The 17,793-nt window shown below is 40.3% G+C and overlaps 1 protein-coding gene across 1 annotated transcript; it reads left to right on the top strand.

Moving 5' to 3' along the window:
* Positions 1–13,108: 13,108 nt before the first annotated feature.
* Positions 13,109–17,338, top strand: Il17f (interleukin 17F). Its single transcript, XM_020154815.2, has 3 exons — positions 13,109–13,135; positions 15,354–15,586; positions 16,843–17,338. Exons 1-3 carry the CDS (start codon positions 13,109–13,111, stop codon positions 17,078–17,080), a joined length of 498 nt encoding a protein of 165 aa, XP_020010404.2. The 3' UTR covers positions 17,081–17,338.
* The last annotated feature ends 455 nt before the right edge of the window (positions 17,339–17,793 follow it).

Genomic DNA, 17,793 nt, shown 5'->3' on the forward strand with positions numbered 1-17,793 from the left:
AAATGATCTCATGGGATTTTGTTTAGTTCTTAGATTATAGAAAAAAATTAATTTAAATTCCATTTAAATTTGTTGATTTTTTTGGGGGTGTATGTGTGCTGGGGCTTGAACCACTTCACCAGCCATTTTTGTGTTAGGTACTTTCAAGATAGGGTCTCGAGAAGTATTTGCCTTGAACCACTATCCTCCTGATCTGTGCCTCCTGCATAGCTAGGATTATAGGCGTGAGCCACCAGCACCCGGCCCAAAACCCAGTATTGAGGCAGGATGGATAGATGAGGAGACAGGGAAATTATATTTTAGTCAATGTTTAAAGGACCAGACTCTTGACACTGGAACAAGGAGAGCCAGAGCAGCTGGCTCCTCTGGTCTTTTACATGCTAAGTCAGAGAAACTGCGAGACAGAGGAGCTGCCTGCTTCTGCTTTCCTCTTTGAGATGTTAGGAGCTACAAGGATTCTTGGGTGGGTGGAGAAATTGCTGGAATATTGAGAAACACTAAAACAATGCAAACATGGCTACCTCTGATAAAAGAGGCAGAGAAAAGCAACATGTATGGCTGGCTGCCTGGCCCCAATGACCTTCTCTATAACGTCCATCACCTTCCCTCATTCCCTTTCACAGTCATTTTTCTAATCCCATTCCCTCCAACCTCCCTTTTCCCACCACAAGATGCGCAAAAACCCCAGCCTTAAGAGAGGCGTGCACTTGCCCCTCTCAGCGTTTCTCTGATGGCCAAGGGTCCCTGTCAGGTCTCCTCTCCCTAATAAAGACCTGCTGCTTGCAAAGGTCGCAGATTCTTTCTCCGTCTCTCTCTCTTGATTCTCCATTTTCCTTTCAGAAATAATCATGTCTAGAAAAGGGAAGTTCTAAAGCATCCTATTGTCTCTGATTTAGGGTGTAATTTGGAGGGTGACCCCACCCTGTCAGCCATCTCAGCCACCCAGCTCTCCACTATAAAACTAAGAGTTGGGGACCACCATTTTGAGCCTTTGCTCCCATTTCCTGTTTGGGGAATGCTTCTCTTTTTCTCTCCCCTCCCCCTGTCTATACTTTATCCTGTTATACTAAAAAAAAAAATCCTTGCTAAAACTTTCACCTCGTGAGACTCCTTGTTGTGAGATACCTTGAAATGCTTCTCAATATTTGTGGATTTCAAGGACTTGAGATTTTGCGTGGAAACTGGGAAACTGTGGGAGCCCCATCATCTGTCCTCCAGTGACAGTTTAAGCTGGGCCCTGGTGGCTCACACCTGTTATCCTAGTTACTCAGTGGGGCAGAGATCAGGAGAGTCATGGTTTGGAGCCATCCAGGCAAATAGGTTGCAGGACCCTATGTCAAAAAAACCCTTCACAAAAAGGGCTGGTGGAGTGGCTCAAGGTGTAGGCCTGAGTTCAAGCCCCAGTACCGCAAGGGAACAAAAATACACAAGCCAAAAAAAACTCCCCCAAAACAGTTTACTTTCTTTTTCAGGTCTGACACCTCAGTGATGAGTCTTGGATTCTGGATGGTTCATTATTAACCAAAATGTAATCCTAGCTCATTCTCTTCAGTCTTTCCTCAAGGGAGAGAATTAAGACTTTTGTTTTTCCTGAATATTTTTACTATTAAGTCCTGAATGTTTTCTCACAGCCTGTAGGAGGATATTAACTTCTGCTGAGATTTCCCATTCTGATAATAGTTGTCCCAGCAGGTACTTTTTATAACAAGCTAAACCTTCCTACCTGTAAGTACCACTGCTTGACCTTGCAATAGAAAGGTCAGTTCAAGCCAACTTGCCTATGTGTGCTGCTATTCTAGTAATTTAAGTAGACGTAGTCCTGAATGAGCCATCATCAAGCCTGATAAAAATCTCCAAAAACAAAGCATAAAGTTGGAATTTAATTATGTGCATAGGTTTTTCTTTTTTAAAGTTTTGTGACTAATAAAATAACATGGAATATTTAGGAGAGTGGAGAACAAAACTATCACCCTAATGTAATTACTATGATTTATTTTTGGTGAACTTTAAAACCAGTCTTAAGAGTGACACCTCAGGGCAGGGGTGTGTGGCTCAAATGGTAGAGTGCCTGTCTATCAAGCCCGAGGCCCTGAGTTCACCCCAGTATGAAAAAAAAAAAAAAAAAAGAATGGCACCTCACAATAGGTAGGAATTTAGGGACAAGGAATGAGGGTGTTTCTTTACACTTTGGACTTGAAGTCAGATTTCTGAAACTCTGACTACAGAAGCAGTGCAAGCATCTATATGTCACATTTACCCCTAGTGAATAATAAGAAGCTAAGTAAATTAGCGTTAACATGGGATGATGTGGATCCCAAACTTCCAGTCAAACTCTGACTCCCAGAACAACTTATTCAGGCTCTTGGTGATTAGGTGAGAAGGAATGGCCAAGCTCACACTATGCTAACACCACTAAGTCGTCTCTTTAAGTCTCTGCAGTCCTATTACGGACATTTCATTATCCCAGTTTTATAGAAGAGGAAATAGTTGTGAGTTGATTCACACTCAGCTGTCTTGATTCATAACTGATGTGTTCTGACTCGCATAGTGTGCTACTCCCTTCAAAGGTCTGGGAGTCTCCCGGGAGCCAGAGGGAGTTACAGTTAGATGAGTGAACCCAATGGACAAGACCACAGTGTTCTATTGTGATGCAGTCAGTGAGGACCAGTGCAACTGAGGATCTTCCATAGCTAGGTGACTGACTGTGTTCTGAGCAATCTCAGGATTTTGTCCCAAGGGCAAAGAAGCCTATTTGGCAATGACTGGTGTTTAATATTTCCTTTCTCGTAAAGCTTGTGCTATGTTGGGCACTACAGTTACCAGGAGACCTGTCCTTTGGGACCCTGTTAAAAATTTTAACTTAACAGCTCAAATATTTTTTCTTATTACAAGCCTAGAATCTTTTCACTAGTGAAACACTAGAAAATACCCATAAGTAAAGCGCTCATAATCTAGTCACCCAGAGAAAATAGACCGAAAGTGTATTTTTCCAGATACCTATGCCCATGTCTATATAGTAGGATATTTGTCATGACTGTAAATGATAAGACTGCAATAAACAGCCTTATTGCCACATTTTGATGTACATGCTTATTCCTTAGGGTAATTTCCTAGAAGTATAATTGTTTTTAACAAACTATGAACGTATTAAAGTTTTAGCTATGCTATACTTTATTATCAGTTTATAGCCCCACATATGTGTGAGGAATATCCTTTGACCTATACCCTTACTGGCGCTGGATGTCATCCCTACATCCATCTTCTAAAAATAGCCCATGTAGCACAGCTGAGACTTCAAGTTTGTTTTTAAGATCTTATAAGTATGCCTCTCATACTGTACCTCCAGAAGTACCTGCAATTCAGAGCTAAGGAAGTGGTTTAAAAACTCTTAACCTGTAGCAAGTGTAGCAAAGGCAACTCTCCACCACCATAGTCTCTGAGAGCCAAAGGTGAAAGTTGGTAGAGTAAGGCATCTTAATAGTAGTCAGTTAAACTTTCTGACCTGATCTTATTTCTGTTTATCTTGTTAATATGAATAAAAATGTACAAAAGGTAAAGTGAAAGGCTCAAAAGTATTCAGAATTAAAAAAACAAACAAACCAAAAAAACCCAAAAAGCAAAGGCAAGTTTCACTTCTCATCATTTTGAGAGAACAGGCAGAGTTGCTCAGGTATCTTGAGCCCAGTCCCAGACAGATAGTAGTTGCTAATCTTTCTGCAAGTTTGACCCTCTGGCAATGCCTCACCTGCCCACCATGTGCTGGGCACCTCTGTTCCAAATATTCTCCAGCCTGCATCTGAGGAAAGTCATTTTTCCTTCTCTGGACTTAGATTCAGAAGACCTTTTGCTGGAATTTCAGCTCTGCTATTTAATATCTGTGTGACTTTGGGCAATTTCCATGCACTCTTTAAATCTCAGTTTTATTAATCTGTACAATGGATAGATTTATCACACATAACCTCATGAAATTCTTGTGAAATCAAATAAAATAAAGTGCATGAAGATGCTTTGTGAGCTGTATGGCTTTGTCTACCACGTAAAGTTACTAATGTAATCATTTCCTTCCTTTGTCAGCATTTTGTTAAAGAGCTGTTAGTGCTAGACCACAGAAAAATGACCTTGGAAGAGTTGGTGAGAGGTATCTCTTTACTTGTAGATGGAGATTAGAGGGAGTCAAGAGGAAGGAGGCTGAACCCCAGCAGCTATCTGAAGGCAAGTCATTCATCCTCCACCTTAAATCCAGAGTAGTGGACCAGATTATTTCTAAAGATCAGGCATTGCAGCTCCCAAAGTCTCTGATGGAGCAGACAACAGAGGAGAGGTGTCTTGCGTACAGCTCACCTAACTTGGGTACCAGGTCTAGGGGTGCTGTGTAAGGATGTCAAGTGCCACATGGTCACAGCCAGTAGTAGATATTCTCCTGAGTTGTTTGCTTAACATAAAACCTGCATCATTGAAGCCTTTTGTTTTGCTTCAATAAGTACTGGTGTCCCTTCTCAGAGTGTCCTTTCTCACCTATCTTCTTTTGAACTCTCCCTGGGTCAAATGAGAGAGAGAGAGAGAGAGAGAGAGAGAGAGAAAGTGGAATGAGACTATCAAGTTGAGAGCACTTGCTCCTCTGCTCTATGAGCCTGGAAGGCAGAAAGAGAAAGGCACGTGGTTCTACTTTGCCTTCCCAATTCTTGCTCTTTATCTCCTTTGTCACACATCTCTCAAGCCCTCACTTCTGCAAAGATGAAGAACTGTCCTTCACAGGGAACCTATTTCATTCTGCCCTACAGCATTTCTACCAGAAGCAGGAGAATCTGAGAACCCCATTCTGAGTCACATCCAAGCAGGAGTGAAAGTGACACATTTTTCAGAAGTGTGGTTGTTTTAATGCTCTGGGTCCTTGTCTGCCCACTTTTATTCTAGTTTTAACCTGGATTTTCATGGGAAACATGCAGTTAGGACACTCAGATTTTTTTTTGTGGGAGTGGGAGTGGCATTTGAACTCAGGACTTTTGAAAAGTTTCCAAATATTTGAAAACAATATTCCACATCTAGGTTTTCTCTTCTCCAAAATATTCCTGCTTTAATAACTTCATTGACAGCTCATCTTTAGGAATTGAAGATAGTAAGAAACAAAGTGAAGAAGAAATAATATAGTATTGACATAAAATTAAATCAAGTGAATATTTAATACTAATATACTAATTTGCTAGATGGATGTAGGAGTGGTATACTAATTTGCTAGATGGATGTAGGAGTGGTAGGGACACAAAGAAGTAGGATTCAAGGGCTTTAAAATTCAGATAGTGTTTAAGAACAAACATTTGAAAACTTTAAAAAGCCAAAGTCCATACAAATAGTCAAAGAAGTGGACAATAGAAAAGTTGTCTAATCACTAAATTAAATGTCATGAGAGAAAATCAAGAGTTCAGAAGAGGGAAAGACACAAAGTGACTTTGAATAGGAGGGGATGGGTCTTGTGGAAGAAACTGGGAGTTTGGGTAGAACCTAGATAAGCAGAGGACTGAAATGGTCACTCCAGGAATAAGAAACTAGCCCGGAGAGGGCAAGGACTCAAATATAAAATGCTCTGTAGAGCAGAAGTTGAAAATTGAGTTTGCGCATGTGGAAGGCTTGGGAAAGTGATCTGCTTCAATAAGTGAGGTTGAGGACATGCATGAGATTTGGGTCAATGAGAAAGGAGTCAGCAACTTAATCTAGGGAGTGGAGTGAAAAGTCATCTTTCTGAGCCCTGATTTGTCACCCCACCCCACCACCCCAAAACTTGTCGGTTGATTGCCAGTATGAGAATTGGGGGGAAAGTACAGGGGCAAAAGTTGCTGATCCTTGTTTCCTGCATAACTCTCGCAGAAACAAGCTGAGGAGAAACTTTGGTGGGAGGAAGCCAGGAAAATTCGACAGTGTTCGACCTTAAACTGACAGACATTCAGATGGGCTTTCCCCCGACATTGCATTCTGGCAGCTGGTTGACTAATCCCATCCACCTCAATGCAGGAAGTCAGCCTGGCTGCTGAGTAAGTGAAAGTCTGCACGGAAGGTTGGGGAGCTGCAGTAATCCTGCAGATACCAGGATAGGTATCTATCCAAGGACCCAGAACAGCTCCCTTTCCTATTAGCAGCTTCATCCCACACTCACCCAGTGGGAGAATAGGTGTGGTTCTTAAGCTATGAGGAAGTAAATTTATAGACTTAAACTTTCAAGGATATTTGGTTGCCAGTTTCTCAGTTTCAGAAAATTTAATGGGTGCTGTGATCCCATTGAAATTTTTTTGTTGTTTCTTTGAGACAGGGTCTTGCTATGTAGTCAAGGCTAGCTTCCAACTTTCAATCCCCCTGCCTCCTCCTCCCAAGTGCTGGGTTTGCCCAGCACCCCATTGCAATTCTGTGGGATACCTAGCGCTTTCCCTAGTGTGCCTTAATGTAGTGCATTTCAAACTTTCATGTGGTAAAAATCACTTGGGCATCTTGTGAAAATGTGGTCTGATTTGGTCAGTGTGGGAGGATCCCTTCAAGAGTCTACATTTCAGATCAGCTTCCCAGGATTGACAAAATCCTCCTAGATTGTAGGGTTAGGGGTAGTGTTTACTTTCTCATCCCAATCCGTACTTGCTGCCTCCCTTCCTAGGTGGTTGTCTTCTCTTTGTTACTTTGCTTTGTGTAAACATCATAAAGGTGTTTGCACAGAAGGAATGCCATCTTAGACTTAGAAATCATGAAAGAGAATTAAAGCGCAATGTAGATGTGGAATTAATTTAAATACTGGATTCACGACTAAAAGTTCCCTGGTCATCTTAGCCACTCAGTGTCTCATCTACTGGCATTTCCCATTTCCCCCTTCTTCTCTCCAGGGCTAACTCAAATTCCTGTTATTTTTATGTGCAGTGATTTTGCTCTCTGTCTGTACCCTGGAATAGACTTTCTCTTTGCACTTCCAAAAGGGCCCAAGGTAAATTCTCTCCAAAACAGAAATGCTGTCTGATCTAATACAAAGTCCACAGCTCTCCTGGGTGGAGAAAGCTGTTCTCTTCTTTTTTAGATAGTGCCTTTATTTTACTTCCTCTCACCCAGCACAGTAACCAATGCAGAGTGTGTGTTCAATAAATAGTTTGTTGTTGTTGTTGTTAAGAAGAAGATAAAACTCAGATGTAAAACCCTCTACAGGTCCATAGATTCAGAATTTTGATCTAAACCCTGTTCCACCTAGAATTCTCATGCAGCACTCTGGAGAGACTCTTTCCCTTTCTTCTTTTCTCCTTATTTTTCTTTCTTCTCAGCTTATTTTTATTTACCTCTAATCTCTGCTCCTGCCACCCAACTCTTTTTTTCATTAGAAGACAGGAAATGTAGTACCCTTTTTTGGGAGAGAGGGGCAAAAAGAGAGGGAGAGAAAGAGGGAGAGAGAAAGAGAGAGAAAGAGAGAGAGAGAGAGGAGAGGAGGGCTTCTGTGGTTTAATTGTTTACTTAAGCCCCAAGTAATTCCTATTCTCATAAGCGTTCTATATTTTCATCTGACAAATTATTAAATTAAAAAAAGGGAAAGGTCAATTGCTATGGCTAGTGATTTTGTGGAGATTCTAAAAAGTACATAATGGGTTGAATATTTGCCTCAAATATGAAAAACTAAAGGAACAGATTCAAAGTGTCCTGAAACTAGAACTATTCTTTTGCATTAATAGTGGAAAAAAAGGATTATGTGGGGTTGGTGAGGTCTGTAGGTGACCAGTAACACAAGTCACCACATTTATTTTCTTCAATAGAGGTTTGAGAGGGGCCTGAGCTAGGGACGAAAAAAAGACCTATATTTAATCAGTGTCAATAATGCAAGCATATGAAGAATTTTTGTGCTTAAGGGAGCAAAAAGCTACAAGAAGCTTGAAGGTCAAGAATAAAGGCTGTGGTACTTTGAGGCCATTCTGACCTCATGTTCTGACACTAGATTCAGAAGGTCTGATGTAACAGAAATACACAGTGTCCAGTGAAGTTACAAAAGAGTTTTTAAATATCATTTGAAAATAATATCAGGGATAAAATAAATGATAGACTAAGTGCTTTTGCTTGTGAATAAGATAGTGTCTGTTTTTAAAAAACTTAATTCCAATTTACAATGCTCTTTAAATCTAGTACATGATAACATTGCTTAGCAAGTTGTTTAAATGAGAAATCAGAACCTGGATAGAGTAAAAATAAACAGAAAAGGCTGCAAAATCCTGTAATGTCTCCACCAGTCAGGTTAGACTGGGATATGGTCCCAGAGTTTCACACAACATGAGGCAATGTGGGTCCCCAGGGGACAGCTCATGGTACACATGGAGGCCCCACTCTCCTACCACGCTGTCATTTCCCCACACATCTCTATAATCCACAGGCAGGTGAGGAGAGGTCATGGTGAATGACACATGGGTTGTACATTTTTCTGCCTGGAAGTGACTCACATGCATTTCACTGGCTGTAGCAAGTCATAGAGTAAGGAAGGTTAAAAAAAAAAAGCTTTATACCCTAAGAAGGTGAAAAAAGTGTTTTACTCTACATTCCTGGAAGTAGAAAAGAACATCACTTTGGTGCTCTTATTACTGCCCATCATTGTCTGCCTTCCTTTTCATCAAATACTTGGTTCTCAGTCCTTGCACAAATAAATATCTTCACTCCCTCCTCCAGGTTCTACTCAAAAGTTCTACAAAAATCAGAATATATACTGCAGATCTAGGGTTTCATTACATAAGGTCTGAGCAGCTGTAACAGAAGCAAGAAAACAGTAATAAATATTTCCACGTGGAAAGAGAAGAACTGGGAAGTGTGCAGGAATTTTGACTGTAGCAATTTTGAAATCCTGTTTGACTGGATCATAGGTACCCCATAGCCAGACATGTAGGACCCTGGTTCTGCCTTTTGGGAACGGCTCATATTCTTTTTTTTTTCTGTGGTCCCTTGGCTCTATTCCCTGAGAAGTTCAAACATTTTTTTTTCTCCTAGTAATCTTTTCATCCACACATGAAATGATTCTGGGGCTTTAGTTTCTTTTCCTCAGTGGTTGGGGGTCTCAGCATTGGTTTCTGATTAATCTTGAGAGCTCTCTCAAAAACTTAGTAAACTTCTTATATAAGTTATGTTTTTTGAGGCACAATTCTCAGAACACTATATTTCTTTGTTTTTATATCCTGTAACTTTTCCTTTCTTGATTTAATGCTAGATTACTAGAAATATATGTATATATTATTATTTTTGAGACAGAGTCTTTTTGTATAAATCAGCCTCTCCAACTCACACTCCTTCTGCCTTCATCTCCCTAGTGTAGGGATTACTGACATAGGCCACCAAGTCCAGTGCTTACAGCCAAATTCTCACACATTTTATTGTAGTTCCTTAGGGCTAAATAAAAGGGTTTATTTCATGCTTCATTCTGATTCTTTTCCTTAGGGAATTTAATTGGTCAAAAGGTTTTACTAGGCATTTCTCCCTTATCTTTTTCTATCTTATCTCTTACTTTGGAAAGATAGAAATAGTTGTACCTTTTTTTGCAGTTTTACAGGACTCTGGTTCTTTATTCCCTTTGTATTTTGTTTGTAAGCCTGTCAGCTCTTTCCTGAGCTCATTTCTTTCTTGTGTTACTTTGTCAAGTGCAAAAAATAGTATCCAACACCCATATTTACCATTCAGTTTTCTGATCTCTATCTAGAGCTACAGGTACACCTCTCACATTATTGCAGGCAGTAATTTTGCCATTATATAACAGACCGCTGTTTATCCAGCTTACAATTTGGTTGCCCTCATGGACTGCCACCTGATCACTGGCACAATGCCATTATTTATAAGCATTTGTAATGGTAGCACCTCACTTCTAGGCATTGATTCCTGTATCTTTGGACATATTGCTGTGTATGGAAACATGTCTGGAGATTCACCATTTTGAAACAAGGACAAAACCTCTTGAAGTTGGATTTGTAAGACTAAAAGTATACATTTATTCCATCAATATATCCAGTAATCTCATGTCATTATCTTATTGGTTAATAGATGTCTGTGTGTTTTCTAAAACTAAGCTTATTAAGGTAGCGTTTGTAACAGTGCAGTCTACTACCTGCAATAGTAGTCCCAATACATATAGTAGGGGGATAAAAACTTGCTGATTTGTATGTTTCACCAGATATGAGGCTGTATATAACTATTTCTGAAATGACAGTCTTCTGGTGTTTCTTTCTAGGGGCTCATGGAGGGAGTTGTGTGTGGAGTGTCAGTGTGTTGAATGACAGCTCTGATGCATTATTAAAACCCTCAAAGCTGGTGATGGCTTGGATGATGGGAGGTACAGGATAGTCAGTGAAGTACTTTCACCTTGGTCAGGCATGTGCTCATTATATATTCATTACTAGCACATGTTTACATTGCAAGAAATGCTCAATAGATGTTACATGAATTGTGATCTGGATCTGTTGATTTAGTTTGAACTTGGTGATAACCAGTTACTAGTTTGGCATCCTGATGAGATAATTATTTTCACCCTGAAGAGGAAAACTGTGACCACTAGATATGAAGGTTAGTGTTGGTTTCTTCTTACATAAAAGGCCATTTTGTTCTCCCATGCAATCCAGCAAATCTCTTGAATTGAATCAGGTCCTCTTAGTCCAAAATGATTTAGTTGCTCCTTCTTTCAAGATAACTGGCATATTTCCCCATGCATTGAGGTATGCCTCTGAATAGAAGAGATCATTGAAGAGAGTGACTGTATTAGACAGCTTTCTGTAGCTGTGACAAAATAATCTGAAAAAACTCAACTTAAAGGAGGAAGGATTTAGTTTGGCTCATGGTTTCAGTCCATGGTCACTTGGATCTATTGTTTGTGGGCTGTGCTGAGGCAGAACATTATGGTGTTCTGAAGCATGTGGTACCTCATGGTGGCTGGAAGGAAGAAAGAGAGAGAGAGAGAGAGAGAGAGAGAGAGAGAGAGAGAGAGAGAGAGAAAATATATCCTTCATGGGAACACTCCTAATAATCCACTCCTTCCAATCAGGCTCCACCTCCCAGTTTCTACTACCACTGGTGAAGTTATGAATCCATAAATGGATTAATCCTTTGATGAGGTCAGAGCCGTCATGATCCAATCACTTCCCAAAGGCCCCACCTGTGAACACTGCTGTTTGGGGACCAATGGACATTTCAGAACCAAATCATAGTAGTGAATGCCTTTACCCACTCAATTCAATCCAAATCAAAGTTCTATTTCATACTTGGCTAAGGTAGTATTAGTGACACAAGCAAAGCTAAAAGCAAACAGCATGCCTCTTGATTTCATGCAGTTAGCTTCCTGTGTACATGGAACATCATACCGGGTAAGGCCTTAAAGTTCTCTTTAAGATGGGCTGAGGGACTTCAGTCCAGCTAAGGAACTTGTTCTGAATCTGTGCTTGTACAGAAAATGCATTGTTTTCATTTAGATTGGATATTTGAGAATGCATATTTGGAGAAACAGGCTGTAGAGATTTTGGGGGAGTAGCTGAAGTTACCTGAAACCGATGAAGACCCTGAAAAACTATCCTAAAACCTATAAGCAAGTGAAGATAGATGAGGTATAAGCTCAGAGATAGTGAGGAAGAGAACAGCACCTGAGAGAATTACTCAAGAAACTCTTCTCTTTCTCTCCTTTTCTTTTTTTGGCGGTATTGTGGTTTGAAATCAGGGCCTTGTGCTTGCTAGGCAAGTTCTCTCCCACTTGAGCCACACTTTCAGCACTTTTTGTTTTAGTTATTTTTTCAGATTGGCTCTGGCTAGCCTTCAACCACTATATCCTCTTATCTACACCATCCGAGTTGCTGGGATTATAGGAGAAAACCACCTGTTCTTTGAGACAGGGCCTCACTAATTTTTCCCCCCTTAGCCTACCTGTTATCTCAATCCTATCTCCACTTCTCAAGTAGGAGTTAAACTTCTGATTATTCCAGAGGAGAGGTGCAGAGAAGACTTCACAGGCATAGAGAGGAACAATGTGGATGAAAGGTCCATGATCACAGAATTTTGATCAGTTTTGGAGGTCCTGCAAACAAACCCAAGAGCAGCTTCTTTTTCATTTTCTTCAGCTACAAAAATGGAGAGAGTTGTTCAAATAAGTTAGCAATAGAGGAAAATAACTTTGTGTTTCTAGAATGTGTTCTAGCACTTTGAAAAGAGCACATGAAATTTTACCTGATCTTAATAGAGGTCTTAAAAAAGGAAATCACTGTTTTGTTTTTTTAAAAATAATATCTGTGTCTTTCAGGATGCAACACCTGGCATATAAAATGTACTTAATGGATGCATGTCGATTAAAACAAAACCTAGACAAATGAATTTCTTGCAGAGAATTTTAAATTATGTATAGGATCACTTAAAGGCTTCTTTTGCTAATTTGTTATGGTTAAAAAAAATGATCCTCAATCAGAGATAGCCCTTTATATGTTGTGTGAATAATGATTATTTATTAAGACCCGTAGGGGTCTAATCATAGGATTAGAAAAAATTAGTTCAGGGAGACCAAAAAACTACCCAGGGATGTAATTTCTGAATCTCTGACACCATTCTTTTTTTTTTTTTTTTTTTTTACTTTTTGTTTTCCCATCCAAAAAATAGAGCTAAAGGTGACTTCTCTTGTTTAATAGAAAGTTTCACTAAGGATGACTTACCACTCATTTTAATCACAACTCAGATTGCATGTCTGGGAAGTAGAACACAGTGCATGACAAAGGTATTAGCAATTTATGGAAGAACAAAAGATCATGACAGTAATTTGTGACTTGGTTCGTCTCTATAGTAATTTAAGAATTTCACTATAATTTGAGGGTAATGGGGGTGGAAGTGGGGCAGAAGAAAATGAAGATTTGGTCATTTTTCCGTCATCCCTTCTTAGGATCCCCCCTAGGTTCCCCTTCAGGAAGTGGAATAGAAAAAAAAAAACTGCATTCGTCAGTAACTCTGGGTCAACCACAACTTACAGAGAGTAAGCAGGTCAGTGGAAATAGGGACAGTGATTGCTATAAAACCAACAGGTACTCTTGTTGACAGACATACCCAGAGAGACATACTCACACAGAACTTCCTGCACAGGTCAAGCAACCAGAGGAAAATCACAATGAAGAGTCTGCGTGATCCAGCCATGGTGAGTAGTCATGGAGAATTCCAGTTCAAGGATAATCATATACAGCATTTCACAAAAGTAGATTTCTAAGGAATTAGATTTCATTGGAATCTTCTAAAAATTACTTCTTTAAGACACAAAGCTGACTTTACTTTTGACTCTTGTTTGGACCTGAAAAGAAAAAAAGAATAAGAAAAGTTATAATGGGGGGCAAAGCACAGCTCTTTGCCTGATGGCCTTTGCTCAAGAGGTATTAATATTTGTAGTCTTTGTTATCACAGATGACTGCTGTGGCCTCTCCTGGGGCACTCATTATAGAGTTAGATTGGCTTAAAATTTCTCATAGTAGCAGCTTGGTCAGTCCTTTAGGGAATATGTACATATGTATTTTACCCAAAGAAGTTGGGTCCCCAAGTGGTTTAATGTTTCTCCCAAGGCCATATGAATGCCCTGGATGAAGTGAAACTACCCAGTGTTGAACTTTTGGACAGCTCCTGGATGAGGGAAATTTCCCATGTCTCTCATAGATATTGTTTATTGTTTTTTCATTGTCTTCTTCCTCTTAGAGGCAAGAGAGATGTTAATGTGATGGAGACATACCCTCCTTCCTTTGATACTGCCTCTTGGCTGGTGTTAGTTAAGTAAAGCCTTGGAAGAATTTAATATAGATGTGCATGGAAACAAGGCTTACTTTAAGTAATCTTTACATTTTCTGGTGGAGGAAACTGAGTCAGTGCTAGTAGGAGTCTTGGTACTGATTTATAGACCCTAGACAATTGACTAGATCCCATGCCCTCAGTCACCACACTGTAAAGTCAATAATTAGGCGTTGAATGAACGAGTGAATAGTCCTGCTGATTATCTGAAGGCAAATCAGTCTCTTTCTGGCTTATCTGAGTCAATCTTGCTTTCAACTTCTTTCTAGCATTAGCTACCTCAGTATAGCAAGGTGACACCATGACCTTTTTGCTTACTGTTCTCATTTCTTGCCTCTAGCATCTATGAAAACAAAGGAAGGCTTTTAAACCAGCACTTCTAATCACCTCCCCTAACTGGAAAATGTGAACGCTAAAAAAATTGTGTTCAGAAAAATAAAAGCAACTCAGTTTCAGCTCTTGTTCTGCATTACTGTAGGCTTGTCCATCTGCAGTAAGAGCAAGTGGTGATGGTGGGGCGAGCAAAGAATGTTTGTGACAAAGAAAAAGCTCAAGATTTTTTGCTCTTTTTTTAGTTAGGTTTTCACAGAGTGTTTTCTTTGTGCATTCCTCTACCACCAGATAAACTGATATTTCAACTTTAGTGTAAATAATACGTTCCTGTGCTAACAAGAAATAGTTCCTGTATTTTCTGCAGTTGTGTGTCATCAGTGTGTTCCTGCTTCTTTCAATTAGCATGGATAATTGGAACTTTGCTATAGTTGGTTTTGCATAGTGCTTTTCTTAATGCACTGAACTTAACCACACTGTTTAACTGTATCATTCTGTTATTCATTCTCTCACCCATTTTTCATTCATTCAGAAAGTTATTAAGGGGCACCATTACTATGCACATTTTCTTGCAATCTACTGGGTGTAAATCTGATATAAATGCAGATACTATATTTCTAGGGAATATAAAAATGCTGCTTGAGTGATAACTGGTAAAAGCTTTATTATTTACTGATGGTTAAGGTGCTTCTGATTGAACCACCTCTGAGCAGGAACTTGATGGAAGAGTAGGATTCAACAGACAAAAGTGAAGCAGTGTATTCTAAGAGGAGTGATTCTGTGGGGAAGATTTTGTGGAGATTTGTGGATATGAAGTGGAAAATATAAGCAAGAGCTATCACTTATTAAGCCACTCTTTTGCTAGACAGATTTATAGGCATTTTACATACAGTATTCCATTTATCCTTGTTAACATAATTGTAAAGTGAATATCTAATTGGGAAGAAACAAGTCAGGGGTTTAGCAAGGAAGCCAGGGCATGATTTAAACCCAGTCTCAGACTTTGACATCTCTGTTTCCCTGGTAGACTATGGAGGGCTTTAATCACCAGACTTCTGAGGTTGGTTTTCAGTTTGGCATCCTGGTATCCTCAGGTATGACTGTCAATCTCCAAGTGAGGACCTGAGGTATAGAGAGAATCCCTGATCCCATAAAAGGATCAGAAATGCTGAGTTCAACTGGAGCATGCATCATCTCATACAGGCAAGTGGTCTTGGAGTCTCTAAACCTCTGCAATCTTTTCTATTTTCTAGGTCAAGTCCCTGTTGCTGTTGATGTTGGGGCTCGCCCTCTTGAGGGAGGTAGCAGCTCGGAAAAAACCCAAAGCAGGGGATCCTTCTCTGGGGATTGCTCAGAAGAAGGCTGGGAATTGCCCACCTCTGGAGGAGAACAGTGTAAGGGTTGACATCCGCATTCTCAGTCAAAACCAGGGCATTCCCATCTCCCATGACTTCCAGAACCGTTCCAGCTCCCCATGGGATTACAAGTAAGTGCACAGGAGATAGGTCTTTACGTTTTTTGAAAAAAAAAGTTAATTTATTTTAATTATGAAAAACAAATCTTATAATATATAGGAAAAATAAAAGTCCTTATATTCACTCTTCACAGCAGAAGTTCTACTTTCCCCAGAGCTCAGATTTTTCTTGCTGCTTTAGTCTGGGTCCACTTATGTGGTTGAAAGTCCTAACATTTTGCCTCCATGTTCTCTTTGACCCTGTGCTCCTTTCTGCTTTGTGCAGTTCTAGGTTGGAATTTACAAACTTTATGTGTTGAAAGAGAAGGTCCTTTAAATAGTCCACCTTATTATCTCTGCATGAGGATAGGTGGGAATCAGAAAAGTCAGTTTAGGTGGATCTTCTCATATTAGACATCCTTTGAGGAGTGGGAGCAAGGGAAGAGGGGAGGAAGGCCAGTTTGGGAAATGGGTCTTAGGTGGGTTTTGTTTTAATACATGGGTCCTAGGAACACCAAGCACTCACATTTACTCTCCAAGTATAAGACTGAAACAGATTCTAGAAACACAGAAGTTCTTGGAGGTTGCTATATATCCCCCCTCTCTCCCCCCCAGAGGAGCTTGCACAGTAGTAAATTGGCTGACTGATTTTGCTGTCTGTGCCTCTAAGGAGAGGCAACTAGTGAGAGGAACTGTTCACAGACCCTTTGGGGCTTTGGTTTTTCATTCCAAGAAGCAGGTTTTATAGATTGTAAATTGGGAGACCTAGTTAGGTAAAAGATGAGTAATAATTACAGTCACAACAATACAAATTAAAATAAACTAAAAGATCTAACACTAATGCTAATATTGTATATAGGGTGTTTCACATGCATTTGTATCACTGAATGCCCTCAACAATTCCATGGGAGAATGATGTATGAGAAGCTCCATTTTATTCTTTTATTATATTATTTTACTGGGGTTACATTGTGACATTTACAAAAGTTCTTACACTATATCATAGTTGAATTCACCCCCTCCATCATTCTCCTTTATTCCCCCTCCCTCTATTCCTGAAGTAGTTTCAATAGCTCTCATTTTATTCTTGAGGCATAGGGAGTTAGGCAGTTGCCAGAGGGTGGACTATGAATTTAGGCTACCTGGTCCCAGAGCCTGTCTGCAGCCTCATGTCACTCAGATCCACCCTCTGCAGGTGAATGCCCAATGCTGCACTGGACAAGGGCATTCCTTTCTTGTCACCTTCCTTGCCTTGCCTTACCATCCTGCTTTGCTTGTTCCTCCTGCAGCATCACCCGGGACCCCCACCGGTTCCCCTCGGAGATTGCAGAGGCCCAGTGCAGACACTCAGGCTGTATCAATGCCCAGGGGCAGGAAGACAGCTCCATGAACTCCGTTGCCATCCAGCAAGAGATCCTGGTCCTTCGGAGGGAGCCCCAGGGCTGCTCTCATTCCTTCCGCTTGGAGAAGATGCGGGTGACTGTTGGTTGTACCTGTGTCACCCCCATCATCCACCATGTGGCCTGAGAGCAGCGCTAGCTGGGGAAGCTGCAGAAATGCCACTCCTTACCCAGCACTCCATGCCAAGTCCTCTCTGAGCCCCACCTCTTCCTATTCTCACAGCAGTACCTTTCTGAGGTTCTTCACAATTATTACACAGTCCTGACATGCTCCCATGTCCCGACCCCTTTAAGAGTTAAGGAACCCTTGGTCCACATTCTTTATGTTATGTGATGGCTACCTCCTAGTCACACCATCACCCAGCCCCAGTGCCATTCCGCTAGGGCTCTGTGGGGGAAATGGGGACATGCCCCATGTAGATGGAAATGCAGACAATATAATCATAGTGTATGAGTGGTGAGGTGGATAGGCAAGGATGTAGGAAGCATTTGCTAAATATAAATTAAGTTTGCCTAACTACTAGACATTTATAAATGTAAGGGAGCTATCAGTATATTTATGACCTTTTTTTTTCTGTGAGACTGGGGTTTGAACTCAGGGCTTTGCACTCTGTCACTTGAGCTACATCTCCAGTCTATTTATGACCTATTGGTTATATAAAATGTTAACAGAATATTAATATATCCAGTACTAATAAAACATTATTAACTGAAAAAAAGCATTTAGTTGTCTGTTTCTGGTCTCAGATTATACTCACAGAACTTGAGCCCTAAAGATTTTGGAATTCTATATGCTTGTCATTTGCTCTGATGTGCTTTACCACTGCATCAGTGCTAAAG

This window comes from Castor canadensis, chromosome 8, assembly GCF_047511655.1.
Source record: "Castor canadensis chromosome 8, mCasCan1.hap1v2, whole genome shotgun sequence".
NCBI classification, from domain to species: Eukaryota; Metazoa; Chordata; class Mammalia; order Rodentia; family Castoridae; genus Castor; species Castor canadensis.